This window comes from Chiloscyllium punctatum, chromosome 32 (genome assembly GCF_047496795.1).
Source record: "Chiloscyllium punctatum isolate Juve2018m chromosome 32, sChiPun1.3, whole genome shotgun sequence".
NCBI classification, from domain to species: domain Eukaryota; kingdom Metazoa; phylum Chordata; class Chondrichthyes; order Orectolobiformes; family Hemiscylliidae; genus Chiloscyllium; species Chiloscyllium punctatum.
Genome location: NC_092770.1, coordinates 71,673,121 through 71,690,970, shown reverse-complemented (window position 1 = coordinate 71,690,970; position 17,850 = coordinate 71,673,121). Strand labels below are relative to the sequence as shown.

Sequence of the window (17,850 nt, the reverse complement as noted above, 5' to 3'; positions counted from 1 at the left end):
TCATTATATTTCCTGTCTCTGACCTTGCATCAACACAACTGCTAGTAAAACTATAATCTAGATCTTGGTTACCTCAACATTCCATTATGCCATTTTTCTCTTAGCCATTCTTCTGTTATTTAGCTTCTGAAAATGTTGCCATGTCCAAATCGTTCCTGCCCATGTTCTCATCTATATTAGGTCCTTTAAGCTTATCACCATAGTTCTTGATTATCCTCATTGCCTCTTGACCCTCACAACTGCAATTTAAAAACTTGCTGCTCCCCTAAACCTTTTTATTTATTCTGACCCTATTTGTGCATTTCCCTTCACTGCACCATTGACAGCTATATCTTCAGCCATATAAGTGCCATGTGTCTCTAGTTCCTCCCGTAAAACTCTCCATCTCTGTCTGGCTCTCTTTCAATGTCTCTGTCTCTCTCTCTTCCCCCCAACCCCTAAAGACAATCCCTACAACCCACCTCTATAACAAATCTCTTGATCACTCTTTGTAATATCCCCTTCACCTTAGTATCACTTGTAGCTGATTACCTTTAGGAGGCATATTTGTAGCAATAGTGCTGTTTAAATGTTTGCTTTTGTTGCTCAGTAATGATTTCCACATTAAATGTCAGCTAATCGTAGTGGTTAAGTATCAGTAAACATTTTAAAAAGCATATAATTAATACAATGGCCAGGATTGTTGCATTTTATTCTATCTGTTTCCTAGCTTAATTTTCACTGATTCTGCTGTTTATAGGAAATATGAAATACCATGTAATGCTTATGCTTGCCTTTCACTATTACATTTTTAAGGGGAACTAACTTTTTTTAAAAAACTGACATCTTTCCCCAACTTGTACTAGTTCCCCAACTAGCAGCAGTGTAGTTGCTAAGTAGGAAATGTGAGAGTAAGCCCTTTACTCTCTTGTATAGAATGATATAGTCATCTTGCTGTCCCAACCCCATCTTCAAAACAAAGACAAAGCAAGCGAGAGAAACAAACACAGAAAATACTGGAGAAATTCAACAGGTCCAGCAGCATCTTTGCAGAGAGAAACAGTGTTAACATTTCGAGCCTGATATGACTATTGTCTCAAAATGCATAAGCGTCAGAATATACTGTTGGGAAATTGCTATTGTATCCTCTGAAATGACTAGTTTACTTCTGGTCTTCCTGATATTTTTGCTTCGTTCTTTTTGTAAAAGCTACTGAGCTAGGCCTAAGATTTATATTATGGTGAAGTTAACAGCAGTGCACTGCTGCGCAACAGGATAAAGTGCCATTCCTTGCTGTCAATTGGATATTTGTGGTATTTTATGTTTAAATGCTGTGTTTACATTTTGGTATGCCTGTGAAGGAAATAGCCACACAAAATCATGCCAATTTAAGCTGTCTTCTTTTTTGTTTCTTTCTCCTTTCCAATATTTCCCATGAACAGAATAAACCTGTTTGATTTTTGGACAGGACATTAAAGCTCTCTGCATCCAGTAGTGAACTAATTAAATGGAAACTTTGTAAAGCTTCAGTTGTTGTATTAATTCACTTGGGCTGAAGCCCATAACACTTGTGCAGCCTCAGCAAAGAGTAAAGGCCGCTTCAGTTCAGCGACTTGGTCCCTGAAATGAAATCCCACTAGGCAACCAATGACAATGCACAGCAAAGAGCAGTGAACAAGAAGTTGGCCTTGAATGATCATATTCATAACTGGTTGGAAACGTTTTTGCCAAGTCATTGCATTTCATCTGAAAGGGGGAGAACATGACATAAAACAAGTATGGTGAATGACCTCTAAGAACAGCACTTCAATTTAGTGAACTGTGAGAATACAAAGACCAAACCACATAGAGACCTAAGTGAATGCTGAAATGCGTCAATAGATTTGCAGTATTGTATCTTAATCTGTAGTGTGTAGATTCTGCACATTCTAGCAATACTATTTAACTTGTTCAGACATGTTATAACACATCTTCAGAGCAGGTGAGACTTGAAGCCAGGTCTCTGGCCCTGAGGTAGGCAGACTACCACTGCAGCACAATGTGCAGCCTTTTCTGTATGTTCTAAAACGTCACTGAGGCATTTAGTAGAAATCTTAGAGTTAGATCTTAAAGTCATAGAAAGTAAAGTATGTTAATACAAAAGGAAATTACTGCAGATGGTGGAAGTCTGGAGTTAAAGCAGAAAATGTTGGATATACTCAGTAGACCAAACAGCATCTGTAAGGAAGACAGTTAACATTTTGGGGAGATGATGACCATTCATCAGACAAGGGAAAGATTGATTTATAACCGGTTTTGAGTAAGTAAAGTGGGCGAGAGGAATAGAAGAACTGAATGGAAAGTCTGTGACATACTGGGGGCAAGGGAGGCAAATGACAAAATGTTTTGTGGAAGTGGGCAAAGAAATGGAAGGTGTACCGTCTGAATGAGGTTTGAATGGCTGGATGTCAACCATCCTGAGTGCTGGAGGGATGATGATACCCAAAAATTGGTGAAGCTGGCTATAGAGTTATCAAAAGGAAGATAAAACGCTTTTGATTAAAATGCCAACTGAGGTGAATTATGGATTGAAACTGTGGGCCAGTCCAGCTTTGAGCTTGAGTGAGTTTGACCTGCTCAAGAGAGTGCATGTACAGCGTGTGGTGTTGACAGAAGATCTTCAGGTACAGTGCGAACAGCAGTTCAAGGAATTCTGAATATGTAGGAGATAACTGTGGTTCTTCTACTTTCACTTGCGAAAAACATAGATGTATCTATCTTAATAAAAACCAAAAGAGCTGCAGATGCTGTAAATCAGAACCAAAAACACAAATCGCTGGAAAAGTTTCATGTTGAGTTCTGAGGAAGGGTCACTCGATCTGAAACGTTAACTCTGATTTTTGTCCACAGATGCTGCCAGACTTGCTGAGCTTTTCTAGCAATTTCTGTTTTTGTTTCTATCTTTTGTTCAGTTCAGCTGAAGGATCATGATTAACCTGGCTAATTAACATCATTTCTTTCCTCTGTTTCCATCTGACCTCCTGAGTATTTCTATCTTCATAAGCTTATATTTCAAACTGAAGTATGATTTGTGCATTGCATTGGCTGCATAGATGTGGACATACTTTTGCAACTTGCATAAAACCTTGAATCCTGGGCACCAAGATATGTTACTGAGCTACTCAGCTAAAAGTCAGATTTAGTTCTTGTTGCGTCCTGAACTCAATGACCTCAATAGGGGCAGTAGTTAGATATCCCATTTTACTTTTGTACACACCAGTGTCAGGTAGTATTAAGGTATACAAGCTATTGATTAGCCTGGCTAACAATCGCTTTCAGGGTGTGTGTATCTGAACAAAATCCATTTAGGTCAAATATTAGGTGACTGTAAATGTCAATTTGAAGTTTTCTTCAGCAGCAATGATCAGTTGTAGAAAACCAAGACTAGAAAATTTGGGGGTGAGTCTGTTCAATTTAAAAGTAAATTATTAAGTTTTGATTTCTGTGGTTGGTGTTGGGAGAAAACATATACAAAACTGTGAGCAAACTACAATTGCTCATTTACAAAGTTGGATGTGATTATTACAAGGAATAGTATTCAACAAGAGAGTTGTGTTTCTGGTTTCCCTGGTAGTGTGGTCAGTAATCTACAACAAATCCTCAAATTCTTTATTGCCCTTTCTTCATTTTGTTGACATAAGTTGGTTTGTTCTTTTCAAAAATTGCATTTTTCAGGATCTTATTTTAACATTTAAGGGGTAGATTTTCATCTTGGGTAGCGTCTGAAAACAAACATCTTTTCACAGGTCATCCATCAGACCCCTTGCCCCATATTCAACTCCATTCACTTCACTGTCAGGACAAACAGATAGTTAGCCAGTCTAACATAATGTGAAATTGAACTCAAAGCTTCAAAAACTCATATTTCAGTTGGGTTTCAAACACACTCTTACATCCTGATCAGTACAGAAATGTCTGTTGATAAACTTTCCAGAATTTCCCTGCATCTTGGCAGCTGCAAGTATGTTGCATTGACAGTTTATGTTTAAATTCAGCTTGGTTCAGTCAGAAGGATCTTTTTCGTCTGAATCAGAAAGTTGCCAGCTAACCTAACTTGTCACCAGCTCCATCAGGGGAACTGCTTGGAGTGTAATAAGAAACCCGATTGAGAAGGGTCACGCCCAGGGTTTGGAGATGGAGAGGGACCCTAGAAGCCAAAAGGGGAATGAAGTACCGGGTTCTTTTGGGCTGGAAGAAGGTGGAGGTGGTTTCATGTGGAAAATGGGACATCCCCAAAGTGTACAGGGCACCTCCTGGTGAAGAGGTGTCACCTTTCATTCCATGATTTCTTATGTTGGCCTATCCTTTAAAATATTTAAATCCTGTCCACTCCTGTCTGACTGCTTACATCATCAATATTTTGGCACGGTCTGTATTATTCGGATCAATAGATTTGCTACCATTCCTAAATGTCCCTTATTTATTTATTTAAATATGGCTGGGCAGGGCTACTAATGCCAGTGCCTGCCCACTAGCACACTGTGAGGGTAGTTTGGGGGTTGGGTTGGAAGGCAGTGGGCCTATTGCATGTAGCCTATCTGTCACCACCATCCCATCCATCAAAAACACACACTGCTTGTAACATCCTGGCCCCTGTTACAGACTCTAGAAAGTCATAATATGGCCTGAAGTTTCAAAGTCGATGCATTTGTTCAGAATTTAGGAATGATCAAGGAACTATTTGTCTACTGAGTATACCTTAAACACCATCAAATAGGTAACAGGAGATGGTGGAGCACATTCTCCCACCAAGTACCAAACAGTGCAAAGATTACAGAGTCAGGATAACACGGGACCTCAGTTATCCCAATATAGATTCAGAAATTGATAATGAAAAGGGCAGAGGGAGAGAAGTTCATGATTTGCATACAACAAAGCTTCTCAACATCAATATAGTTCCAGAGCAATGAAGAAGGATGTTGCGAAACTTGAACGGTTCAGAAAAGATTTACAAGGATGTTGCCAAGTTTGGAGGGTTTGGGCTATAGGGAGAGGCTGAATAGGCTGGGGCTGTTTTCCCTGGAGCATTGGAGGCTGATGGGTGACCTTGTAGAAGTTTGTAAAATCATGAGGGGCATGGATAGGGTAAATAGACAAGGTCTTTTCCCTGGGGTGGGGGAGTCCACAACTAGAGGGCATAGGTTGGAGAGGAGAGGGGAAAAGCTTAAAAGGAACCTAAGGGGCAACCTTTTCATGCAGAAAGTGATGCGTGTGTGAAATGAGCTGCCAGAGGAAGTGGTCGAGGCTGGTACAATTACAACATTTAAAAGGCATCTGGATAGGTAAATGAATAGGAAGGACTTTGAGGGATATGGGCCAAGTGCTGGCAAATGGGACTAAATTTAGGATATCTGTTTTAGAAATTAGCTAGCTAAAAGAAGACAGAGTGTGGTGGTTGATACGAAATGTTCATCCTGGAGTTCAGTTACTAGTCGTGTACCACAAGGATCTGTTTGGGGTCCATTGCTTTTTGACATTTTTATAGGCATCCTAGATGAGGGCATAGAAGGATGGGTTAGTAAATTTGCGGACGACACTAAGGTTGGTACAGTTGTGGATAGGGCCGAAGGATGTTGCAGGATACAGAGGGACATAGATAAGCTGCAGAGCTGGGCTGAGAGGTGGCAAATGGAGTTTAATGCAGCAAAGTATGAGGTGATTCACTTTGGAAGGAGTAACAAGAATGCAGAGTACTGGGCGAATGGTAATATTCTTGGTAGTGTCGATGAGCAGAGAGATCTCAGTGTCCACGTACATAGATCTCTCAAAGTTGCAACCCAGATTGATAGGGCTGTTAAGAAGGCATACGGTGTGTTAGCTTATATTAGTAGAGAGATCGCGTTTTGGAACTATGAGGTCATGCTGCAGTTGTACAAAGCTCTGGTGTGGATGCACTTGGAGTATTGTGTGCAGTTCTGGTCAGTGCATTCTAGGAAGGATGTGGAATCTTTGGAAAGGGTTCAGAGGAGATTTACCAGGATTAGGGTGTAGGTTTGCTCGCTGAGCTGTAGGTTTGATATCCAGACGTTTCATTACCTGGCTCGGTAACATCATCAGTGGCGACCTCCAAGTGAAGCGAAGCTGTTGTCTCCTGCTTTCTATTATATGTTTGTCCTGGATGGGGTTCCTGGGGTTTGTGGTGATGTCATTTCCTGTTTGTTTTCTGAGGGGTTGATAGATGGTATCTAGATCTATGTGTTTGTTTATGGCGTTGTGGTTGGAGTGCCAGGCCTCTAGGAATTCTCTGGCATGTCTTTGCTTAGCCTGTCCCAGGATAGATGTGTTGTCCCAGTCAAATTGGTGTTTTTTTTCATCCATGTGTAGGGCTACGAGGGAGAGAGGGTCATGTCTTTTTGTGGCTAGCTGGTGTTCGTGTATCCTGGTGGCTAACTTTCTGTCAAGGACTGCCACAAACACTACGTTGGACAAACAGGAGGGATCAGAGTAAAAACGGGGTGCCTTAAAGAAATTTGTACCACTCAAACTGAAGAGTCAAGTATCTATGATGGCCTGCATCCTAGATTGCTGAAGGAAGTAAAGTGGGAAATTGTGACAGTTCTGACTGTAGTCTTCCAAACTGCAGTGATGCTGGAGGACTGCAAATGTTACACATCAGAAAATGAGAGAGGACAAACTCAACAATTGCAGTCTGGCTAATTAAACCTTGGTGGAAGAAACATTTCTAAAGGCAATAGTCTGAAAGAAATTTAGTTGCCATTTGAAAAAATAATAACTGAATGCCAACATTGATTTGGATAGATTCATAGAGATGTACAGCATGGAAACAGACCCTTCAGTCCAACTCGTTAATGCGGACCAGATATTCGAAATAAATCTAGCCCCATTTGCCATCATTTTGCCCATATTCCTCTAAACCCTTCCTATTCATATACCCATCCAGTTGCTTTTAACTTTTAGATCTGGTCTATCCTTTTCCATCATCACTTTAAAATGAATAGAATTATGGTCACTAGCCCCAAAGTACTCCCCCACTGACACCTCAGTCACCTGCCCTGCCTTATTCCCAACAGTAGGTCACATTTTGCAGCTTCTCTTGCAGGTACATACTGAATCAGAAAATTTTCTTGTACTCACTTAACAAATTCCTCTCCATCCAAGTGAGGGAAGTAATATTTGACTTACTTGGCTGTGTTACTTTGTAAAGTAACAAAGAGAGTTGATGAGACGGATCTGGTTGATGCATGTATGGGCTTTCAAACCTCATTTGATAAAGCACAATGTATTAAAATTGAAGCCTATGACTTGAACGATAAAATGTCTGGTGTGGACTAGCTAAGGAACAGAAAGCACCAACTTGTGGTGAGTGATTATTTTGCAGATTAAAGAAATGTATTCAATGTTGTGTTCAGTGCTCATTAATGCAAGGTTTGGAGCTGGTATAACTGGTCTCCCTGATTATATATTGTGTGTATACCTTAGGTAAACAGGATATATAGAACAGCATTATGAGATCAGCCATCAATCACATTGAATGGTAGAACAGACTTGATGGGCTAAATGGCCTACTTCTCTCCTGCATCTTACAGACATCATTTTAAAGTTTGCGTATGTTGTGAGATCTAGAGATATACAGTGCAGTGAGAGGGCAGATAAAAACTCTAGGAAGGCATAGACAGATTGGTGAAATGCAATTTAATGCAAATAAGTGTGAAGTGATTCATTTTGATTGGGAGAGTGAAGAAAAACAATGCAAAGTAAATGATACAATTTAAAATTCACTTTTATGAGAATGTATGAGTCAGAGCAACTTAGAATTTATGTACAGAAGTCTTTAAAGGTGGAAGGCAAGTTTAGGAATCTGTTTAAAAGGTACATTTGATCCTTAGTTTGATGAGTGGAGACATGGAGTATAAAAGGAAGAAATACTAATTTTTTTTGAGCAGAGATTAGTTCCCAGCTGGAACATTGTGGTAAAATTGTCAGCATAACATGTTAGGAAGGATATACAAGCCTTGGAAAGGATGAAGGAGGGGGTTTTACAAGTTTGGAATGATGGTCTTCAGTTACATGGGAAGATGAGAGAACCTGGGGTGGTTCCTTTGGAGCAGAGAAGGTTTTGGAGAGAATTGAGGAGGGGAATTCAAACTCTTGAAGGATTTTGATAGAGTAACTAAAGACGAATTATTTCCAATGACAGATGAGTGGATACCATGAAACAGAGATTTAAGACAGTTGGCTGCATGCCAGGAATGACATGAGGAAAATAAAAATGTGAAGCAAGTTTGTTAATCTGAGATATACTGCCTGAAAATGCTTCCTCTGAATAAGTGTTTGGAGCAGATTAAATGGTAAATTTCAAAAGGGAATTGGGTGAATACTTGTAGGAGAAAAGTTTGCTGTGACATAGCGAATGTGAGAAGGATTTCAACAAGCTGGTACAGGCATGATGGGTTGAATAGTCTTTTTTATGTTGTGTCAATTGTGTTCTTGCTTTGCTTCTTTAAAAATTAGAGCAAATTGTATGTATATTGAAATATGCTTGTGTATCTTTTGACTTGTATCAGTTTTATCAGTGTTTCCCATAGAATCTCAACTCGACTTTTTCTTCACTGTACATTTTCTTAACATGTTCATTAGCTGTTCTATGCAGTTTGAATTTTCCGCAGATTTGACAAGGTCACCCGATATTTTGTTCTCTTTATATAATGGTCGCTTGTATTTATATAGCTTATTTGCTGTTACAAAATATTCCAAGGCATTTTTCAGGTGTATTATCAAACCATGTAGAGAGATATTAGGACTGATGACTAAAAGATTAGTCAGGCGGGTAGCTTTTAAGTAAGTGTCTCAAAGGAGGAAATACAGGAAGAGAGGCCAGGAAATTCAAGATAGGCATTCCAGAACTTACTGACTTGGCATCTGATGGTGTAATTGTCAAAGGTCAAGTGATAAAAATCAGAGATGCTTAAGAGGCTAAAATTGAAACGGCACAGATATCTTGGATATTGCAGGGCTGGAAGATATTATAAAAATACAAAGACATGAGGTCAAATACAGAGAGGACAGAAAGGATGAGAATTTGAAATTGAAGCATTGCTTAACCAGGTGTCAAAGTAGATCAGTGAGCAGAGAGGGGATGGATGATTGGAAGATGGTGAGAGTTAGGACATCTCAGATAACTGTGGATTTATGGAGGTAGAATGTAGGAAGTTAGTGAGGCGTGAGTTGGACAAGTGAATTTGAGAAGTAACAAAGGCATCATTGAGGGTTTCACCAGCAGTTGAGCTATGAAACAGATAGAGTTGGGCAATGTCACTGAGAGAGAAGTCAGTGGTCTGACTGATGGTGAGGCTGTAAGATCAAATTCTTATCTTGAGCTCTGATTGTACTCTAACGTTGTGCCTCAGCCTTAGACAATTGCTGCAAAGAGAGACAGAGTCTGTAATTAACGAGTGGAGTTTAGTGCAGTCTGAAGATGATAATCTTCCCAATATCTTATTGGAGAAAATTTCCGTTCATCTAATGTTGTATGCTGGACAAACAGTCTGATGATTTAGAAACTTTAGAAAAGTACTGGTGAGGTAAAGTAGAATCTCTTCAGCATGCATGCAGAAACTAATATTGTGAGACATCAATTGCCCTTATACTCCAAGGATGTCAGTGAGAGGATTTATGTCGATGAGGAATATGAGAGGACCAGGAAATATTTCTGGCAGTCATCAGAAATGGTGGTACAGGGTAGGAAGGGATGCGATTGCAGCTGTTTCTCTGTCCAAGTCAATGTCTCCCTCTGAAAAATCATATTTAGCCTTCATTTCTAGTTTGCATTTGCTTCCTGTTATAACAATGCAGAATAGCTTGAGAACTCAACAGAGCAAAGGAAGGGGAAATATAACCCCACCAGGCTCCAATTCAGTTGTGTCACATGATGGTCCTCAAGTGGATTCTTCAACTGTTTCTCTGAAGGAAGAAACAGTAATGCTCATTTTCTCATAGAGTAAACAGCTGTAGAATTAGAGATCTTGCATTCAGTAGTTTATACAGCCAACAAAATCTTTTCAATCTTTACTTTCAGGCATGTCTCTGAAAACACTCTGAGCACTAATGGGGGATTATATCTCCAGATCCTTGTTCGGGTATCCCTCAGATGACAGTTAGTATCTCTTTTTTTTGTGGTAGTTTTTTTTTGTTGAGGCTGGACAATTAAGGTCTTGTGCATTTGATGGAAAATTTTGTCTGTAATCCTTATCATTTGATTTGTCCACTTATTAAAATGAAATTCTAAAATATATATTTATTTCAGTGAAGTAAATTTTGTTTAAGATATATTTTCATTAAACTGTTTAGTAGCAACCTCCCTTGGATTTAATTCACATGCTGATGACTTTGAGCCAAAGCTGTGTTGAGCTCCAAAGGTGGGTCCATGGGCAGGTATTTGTTCTGTTTTCCCACTTGTAAATTATAAATTAAACTTGCTTTGCGTTTCTCTTCACAGCCATCATAAAATATTGAAAATGCAGAAGTAACTGTATGAAACTATTCACTAGCTTGAACATACAATGATAGAGTTGAATCATATATATAATAATTCACAAATTAGAACTTAAGCAGGCGCTGCTGTACGTGACTACTTGTGTGAATTTCATTGTACACACATACTGCATTAAATGGAGATTCATGCTACAAACCATCATTAAGCCAACTCGACTTTCCACTGAGACTTAAAATGGTTACAATGATTGTTTCAAAGAATAAGATAAACTTTTTAAAGAAAGGCACCTTCAGCTATTTAAAAGGCAGTTTGATTTTCACAGCTACTTTTCTCTTTGGATAGATGAAACACTTGAAACATTGTGCAGTGTAAGATGAAGGTACTTCAGTAGTTCTCCAGGTAATTTGTGTGTGTTGAGAAATTTCAAGGACAAGCAATTATGCTAATCTTTGATTTGTGCAATATGAATAGTGACAAAATACTATAATTCATATCTTGTCTCCTTGCAGACATCACACTACAGTGGCTTATTCAGCACTCCAAATCCAGGCACTGCTGAGGTTGGTCTCCTGTTGTAGAAGATGGTGAACTGCTTGTCCATCCTATGTACCTTGGAAGGATGTATGGAAGAACAAAACCTAACTCAGCTGGGCCTGAGTCTTTCAATCCCAGTTCTAGTTAATATGGACTTCTAAGATTTCTTCTTTGCGTTCCTTTGACTTCAGGTCATTTTCTACGTTTAAAGAAAATTGTGCCATTCAACAGTAATGCTGAGTAATCATAAATTATTTCTGTAAGCCTTGGGCACAGGGCTTCTTTAATTAAGAGATGCCTTCGGGAAAAAAAAACACAGATAATGGCTATGCCCTTTTTAATAGGATGATATCCTGATTGTGTGTTTCTCATTTTGCATGCGATGTATTAATATAAAACAGTATTTCAATGTATGATTACTGATCAAAAGGAACTGAGCCCTATGTATAACAGGAATGGTTTGCTTGACCAGTGAAGACGTGCTCCTGCTAAATTATAAGTATAATAGTTATATGGATGCAGGAGGAGGGCAGCAACATTTTGTTGATTGATAGGGATGCTTTCATCTTCCTATTTTGACACCATCATGGATTGCACTTTTATACTAACATCAATATAATCTGTCAAATTGTTTCCCATCCACCTCAATAGCTATCTACATCCACAGGGTAGCAGGGAAATTCAACCGACATTACCTTCATAGCTTAATTGCTTTTTTAACTTATTTGCATTCATCAAGACATAAGCCATCAATATAATCTAATGATTTGATGCTAACTTGAAAGAAGACTGCAAATTGATTTTATTGTGTGGAAGTGGTGTGCACCATTCCAAGTTTCATCTTTCATTTCATGAATCTCAATGTGAGAACAGCACAAGGTAAGCCTACTATCAATGTTTTAGTAGACATGGAATATCAGACACTGCCAAGTGGAGGTTAGTAGTATCTGAAATGTACCACAATAAGAGCAAATTTGAAATGCATCCAACAATTGCTTGAAAGTGCAGTCTGATGGTCACAAGCGTGTTCCAAATTGGCGCATTACATTGTGAGAAGCAGGCTTTAGTCCAGTTTTATGTCCTAATTGTCTTTCTATTATAGCACTTAAACAAGACTGAAATCAAGATCTTTTGAAACCAGCTGTTTTCTTTTACAGTACCAGAGACTTTGCCATCTATTTCACATTTCCGTTCCTTTCTATATTTGTTCTTAGAAGAAATTAATTTGCAAACTCATGAGCTGCATGTCACATCATCTTAATCTTTTTTTAAAAATGGCATTCTGCAAAGAAGCATGGGTACATTGACACAAAAATAAGACTTGTCATCAGTGAGAATGAATTTGTGTTCATCAGTACTATAAGTGAATTGTGTAAATTCTAAACCTTTTTTTCTATCCGACCTATCCTCTTGCTGTTAGACCCTTAATGTATTTTGATTATATTAACCAAGGAATAAGAATTGGCCCAGTACGTAAGGATAATTTGCTCCACTTTTATCTTCATGTCTTCATTTTAGATTTCATGTATTTTATGTCCCATAATTAGCAAGACACTTCTTAAAAAAAAGTTGCAGTTTATTATAAAGGATAGAATCTCTCAGTGAAAATTTTTACAAAATCTGTAGTGATCATTTAAATGGTACCAGCCAAAATTCACAATAACTTTTCAGTTAGAAGCCAGTTCCTATGATCCAAGCAGAATCTTGGGGCTAGTGCCATTTTATAAGTTCCAGAGGATGGAATATCTTCCACACTTCCCGTGAAATTTATTTTATGCAATAGGTCAATTACTTTTTGTTTCTATGGCAGTTAAGTAACATTCGGTGATGTAATGACTTGGGCATCATGAAGTTGCTCTTTTCCTGAAGCAACACCAATTACAATAGAACTTGAAATTTAAGCTTGACTACTACTTTATGATGTAACATGTTCTTTAAAATGAATGTATTTGTCAGACACTGGATTTATTACTCATTAGTTATGAACTTTGTCTGCATGTTGCTTGAGCAGAAAAAATACACATCCCACATTTTCTCTTTGTATTATTTATGTGCAATATATTTTCAATTGCTTCTTCCATGAGACATGTACATTAACGATATAAAGTGGAAAAATGAGACATGGCACTAAAGCTTTGATCTCTTGTTCAGTTTTTAAAAAAAACTGGCAATTGGTAATTTGCATTGCAGCTGTTGTGCTGTCATAATTGTATTCAATTTAGGAATGTGGATTTTAACAATGTATTGAAGCAGTTTTGGTCAATAGAATCATAAGCATTTAATCCAGTCTACCATATTGGTGTGGTAGCTCACATTGTTCTACTGTATAGAATGGAACAGATACAGCATATGCCTTCTTTCAAATTTACAATCACTAAAGACTGGTCAGAAACTGTTCTATTGTGTGATTAATTCTACTGAAGTTTCTAAATAATGAATTCACACTCAGAGTCGCTGTCTGCCAACTGAGGAATCACAATATTTCTAAGCAAAAGCAGCATTTGATGAGGGAATGATGAGAAGAGGTATTATGTAGATTGCATTAGAAGAGGCTCATGTGAAGTACAAACACTGGCATCAAAAACATTGGGCTAAATAGCCTATTTCTGGACTTTAATTCTGTGTAAACGCCCTGCTCAGATCTGAGTCCTGGGACTAACTGTACAGTTCTTTCAAACAACTGGCACAGACACAATGGGCCGAATTTCTACGCTGTATGATTCAAAACCAAGTGTCCAACGTAGTTTAAAAAACTGATAGATCTTTCCTTTATCAGCTTTTATTTTGAAAAACTGTTCTGGTTCTTGATCAGTATTCCAAATAATGTTTAGGTGTATGTACAACAGCATCCCAAGTAGATATTTCAGATCGGTGCTAACTGAAGCAACCTGATCTTTGCAATTCTTTTCTTATATTTCCTAGAGGTAGATACATATAAGTAGATGTTAGTGTGCATGCCTGCAAACTAAACTCTAAAAATTCTATATATTAATGAAATGTAATGTTATTGAAGTTTGAGATAAATCTCATTATTTTAACTGTCCAACCGTAATTCAAATGGGTTTCACAAACCTCAAATATGTAGTTTATTTGTTTAATTAAAAAAAACTCTGGAATTTTGCTTAATGTCTCTGACACATCAGCTAAATTATGCATTAGGCAAGAATTTAGGAGCAAAACAATTTGATATGTTATGTGCCATTGAATGTACCTACTACCATGATTATTGTTTAACACCAGAGAGTTGCTGTCCAGCTACTGTAAACACATGTTGGCTGTTCAATTACAATGCTATGATACTGTCTCAGAGCTCAGATAACATAAATCACTCTTACTGTTGTTCATGTCATCTGAATCTTTGTCATCTGAACCTTTGTCTTGTAATTTAAGAGCAGGTACCTAAGATCCTGAAAATACATTGGCGGTGGTTAGCAAAATTATATCTCTAATTGGTACCTTGAAACTTTGCTAAATTTGTAGCTCGTTACAAACATTTTTGTTTTTGTGCCCACTTTAAAAATGAAACAATTCCTAGAGGATGCTACATTAATCTAAAACAACTGGGTATATTAGTTTACAGTGTATGTTGATATCATCCACACACTTCAGTAATCCATTGTTAGATTTCCTTCTTTTAATTTTGTTCTTTAGAATTAAAGTAACATCTTTCTGACACACATGAATTATATTCTTCTTCACTTTGGTCGCTTCAGTATTTGCCCCATTTGATCTCTTGTTTGAATATGGGAAAAGGAAGGGAGGAGAGGGAACATAGCAAGCCACAATTCCAAAGCAGTGTTGCCTCTTGTAAAACATGAATCTCTATTTAATCTATTGTAATTCCTAAATCAGCAGAATATGGAAGCAATGAAAAGCATGGCAGCCACGAATACAATGCAGTCCTCACACTACTTCTTATGTTTTTAATAATGTAATGTATGGATTAATTTTTGCTTAAGCTGCCTGATACAGAAGTGTACAGATTTAAACTGTGGCCTTAGCTTAGCATGTTTACAGTCTCTACCAATAATTACTATTTTTGTTCACTGTACTGTGAAGCCAAATCGTAGAGTTTTTTTTTAAGCAAATTATTGTAGTATCCCAACATATCAGTGACACATGGCTGTTATCAAACAATGTCAACAAAATGATACATATTTCAAATAAAACACAACCGTACAGCATTAAAATTGAACCTGTGTGATTAACATGTCCATTGCCAGAACAGTGTCCGTGATCTTAGAGATTTGAACTCTGCCCTTGTACCTCTGTGTTCAAGGAGTTACGTAGCTCTAGTGCAATCTTTATAATCCACTTTGTATATGTTTTAATGAAGTTAATTTAGTGCCTACATACTGAGAATAATTGATTTTTTTTAAAAAGTAGTGTCTATTCAGCTCTTCCAATTAGAATTATGAACCTTAATATTCAATGTATTAAAGTGAGAGAAAGGTCTTTCACGGATTAGGAAAAACAATTGTCTGTTCTTTTAACCAGAACATTTGGCTAAAAAAACCCTAAAAATACTGTGAAGTACATACAATACATGCTGCAGTACAGTAGTAAGAAACCAATTCTATTATTCATGTTAAGAAATTTTGAATTCAGATAATGGTGCAAATGGTTAGTACCACACCAGTCATTTGATCCTAAAGGGACCCACTATCACCAAATTAATGACATGTCTTTTTAAAAAGTCCACCGCAGCTGCCTTTTTCATTGACGAAATACTGGTCAGTATTTTGTTTTTAAATAGAAATTGATCTTTTAAAAATTGTTCAAGCTGCTAATCTTATCGATCAGAAGTAAGTGATTTCTGAACTGAGTTTGCATTATAGCAGCAGCTGGGTTGGCAGTGATGTACCTGCACAGGCTCATAACAAGCCTTTTTTAAAACTGACCCACAGAGCAGAAGAGTTTCACAATGCCACAACAAGCAGCATTTGTTGCCGAATCTACCATTTTATGTTTAAACAACAAGTACATTAAAAGTGAGAGCTGAGATGGATTCTGAAATTGCTTCATAATCTCGGTCTTCAGAATGTAATCTTCTGGTCACAGATGAGCCCGTTATAGGTCTTTTTCTTTGCAAAGTGGAATGAGTTACTAGCAGCTAATCAAGTTCTCACAATTTGAAGACTGTTACGAATGGAAACATGCATTGACTGGATATTGGGCTTTCTTCAGTTTGTTAGTGGTTATTGTATACGGCTCTCGACACATATCCAAAATTAAAACATACAGCGGTAACTCTGTATCGTGTATCTAAAAAAGTCTCTCCATGGTAAATTGAAATCTCCTAGTTTCAGGTATATTAAAAAAAGAGAAGCTTGGTGCTCCAGTTAAGTTGTTCTGTTTTTCCCGTTAGCACAAGCAGTCTTGGAGTCTTTGGTCTGGGTGTAGTGGACACGTAGTAAGACATTGGACAGCACATCCTGGTAATAGCTGAGCAGCAACCAGCCGGGTAAGTACATCAATGTGATGAGACCCAGGAAGTTGAGCGGGTAGTGAGAGTAATCCCAAGAGCAGGCGTTGTACAGGCGGAGCCCGAGCCCCCAGGTGAGCTCCCAGGTGTAGATGCAGAGGATGTAGACGGGCAGCCTCTGCCAGGTGCTCCAGCCCCAGCGGTAGTGCAGTTGCAGGTAGAGCTTCTCCACCGCGAAGCTGCAGCTGCCGTACATGAGGAAGGACCAGAGCGAGGTGTGACCCAGCAGCCGGCCGTCCGCCGCCTCCACCAGGTTGAAGACGGAAGTGAAGACGATCTCGTCCAGGAAGCCGTGCATGCCGTAGAAGACGAAGCGCAGGGAGCCGGGCAGGCGCTGGGCGGCGGTGGGCTGGAGCTGCCCGCCCGGGGCCGGGCCCGGGCCCGGGGGCGGGGGTGAGCGCTCACACTGCAGCCGCAGGAAGCGCTTGAGGAAGAGCTGCGAGTGGTACAGGGCGAGCGGGTAGTGCAAGAGCAGGAGGCTGGGCGGCGGCAGCAGCAGCTCCTCCCCGGCCGCCAGCACCGCCAACACCGCCTGCAGGCTCACGTAGACCGAGGGGTAGAGCAGCAGGTGGAAGAGCAGCGGGCGCCCCCGGAGCAGCCTCTGCTGTAGGTACAGCCGCTCCAGGCCCCAGTGGGCGAGTGAGTGCAGCACACCCAGCACCGGCGAGGAGAAGCCCAGCATCTTCGGGTCGCCGGTGCGGGCGAAGCGCCGCGCCGAGGACAGCACCACGTCCAGGGCGATGCCGTGCATCCCGTAGAAGTACAGGCGCATCCACGTGGGGAGGCAGCGGCCGCTTTCAGCACCGGACAGATCCTGGAGGCGGCCCGGACCCGGGGCAGCCCGCGGGCGGCTCCTCCCGCTGCCGGCAGCCGGGCGCTCCGCCGACGGCAGCCGCTGAGCGTCGCCCCGTTCGCCGTGCATGCTCCTCGCTTGCTGTCAAACGTGAGCTTCCAGCACTGCCAGCAAAGTGTGCACTCCCACCTCACCCCCCCCCCCCCCCCCACCTCACCTCACCCCCCCTCCTCCTCAGAGGGACACAAGGACGCTCTGCCGTTCGCTGAGAAATAAACACTCATGTAGGAAAACAAACAACCGGCTCATGTTGCCCTTTGCTGAAAACCTTGGAGCACTGCTTACCTGGCAGCAGCACAGGCTCCAACCCTTAACTGGGTTCGCAGCAGCAGCCTCAGCTAATGACAGACGTAACATTTGCACTCGAGACGTCGCACCTCAGACGCAGTTATCTCCCTCCCTCCCTTTCTCCGCCTAAATGTCTCTCGACCCCCAGGAAAACCTACAGTGCAATATACTCCTCCTCCCCCCCCACCCACGGGAGTTTTTGCACCGTTTCCGTGAACA

The 17,850-nt window shown here is 39.9% G+C and overlaps 2 protein-coding genes across 2 annotated transcripts in view; one reads left to right on the top strand and one right to left on the bottom strand.

Annotated features, from left to right (window-relative positions):
• Nucleotides 1-15,161, top strand: part of LOC140458265 (ADP-ribosylation factor-like protein 8B-A) — a 98,414-nt gene extending 83,253 nt beyond the window's left edge. The window contains exon 7 of the mRNA XM_072552661.1: nt 10,981-15,161. Coding sequence (XP_072408762.1) covers nt 10,981-11,030 — 50 coding nt within the window. The 3' untranslated portion in view covers nt 11,031-15,161. The remainder of the gene's footprint in view (nt 1-10,980) is intronic.
• On the bottom strand, nt 14,896-17,465 carry tmem229a (transmembrane protein 229A). The gene has a single exon (XM_072552660.1). It carries the CDS (start codon nt 17,410-17,412, stop codon nt 16,348-16,350), a length of 1,065 nt encoding a protein of 354 aa, XP_072408761.1. The 5' UTR covers nt 17,413-17,465; the 3' UTR covers nt 14,896-16,347.
• Between the last annotated feature and the right edge of the window lie 385 nt (nt 17,466-17,850).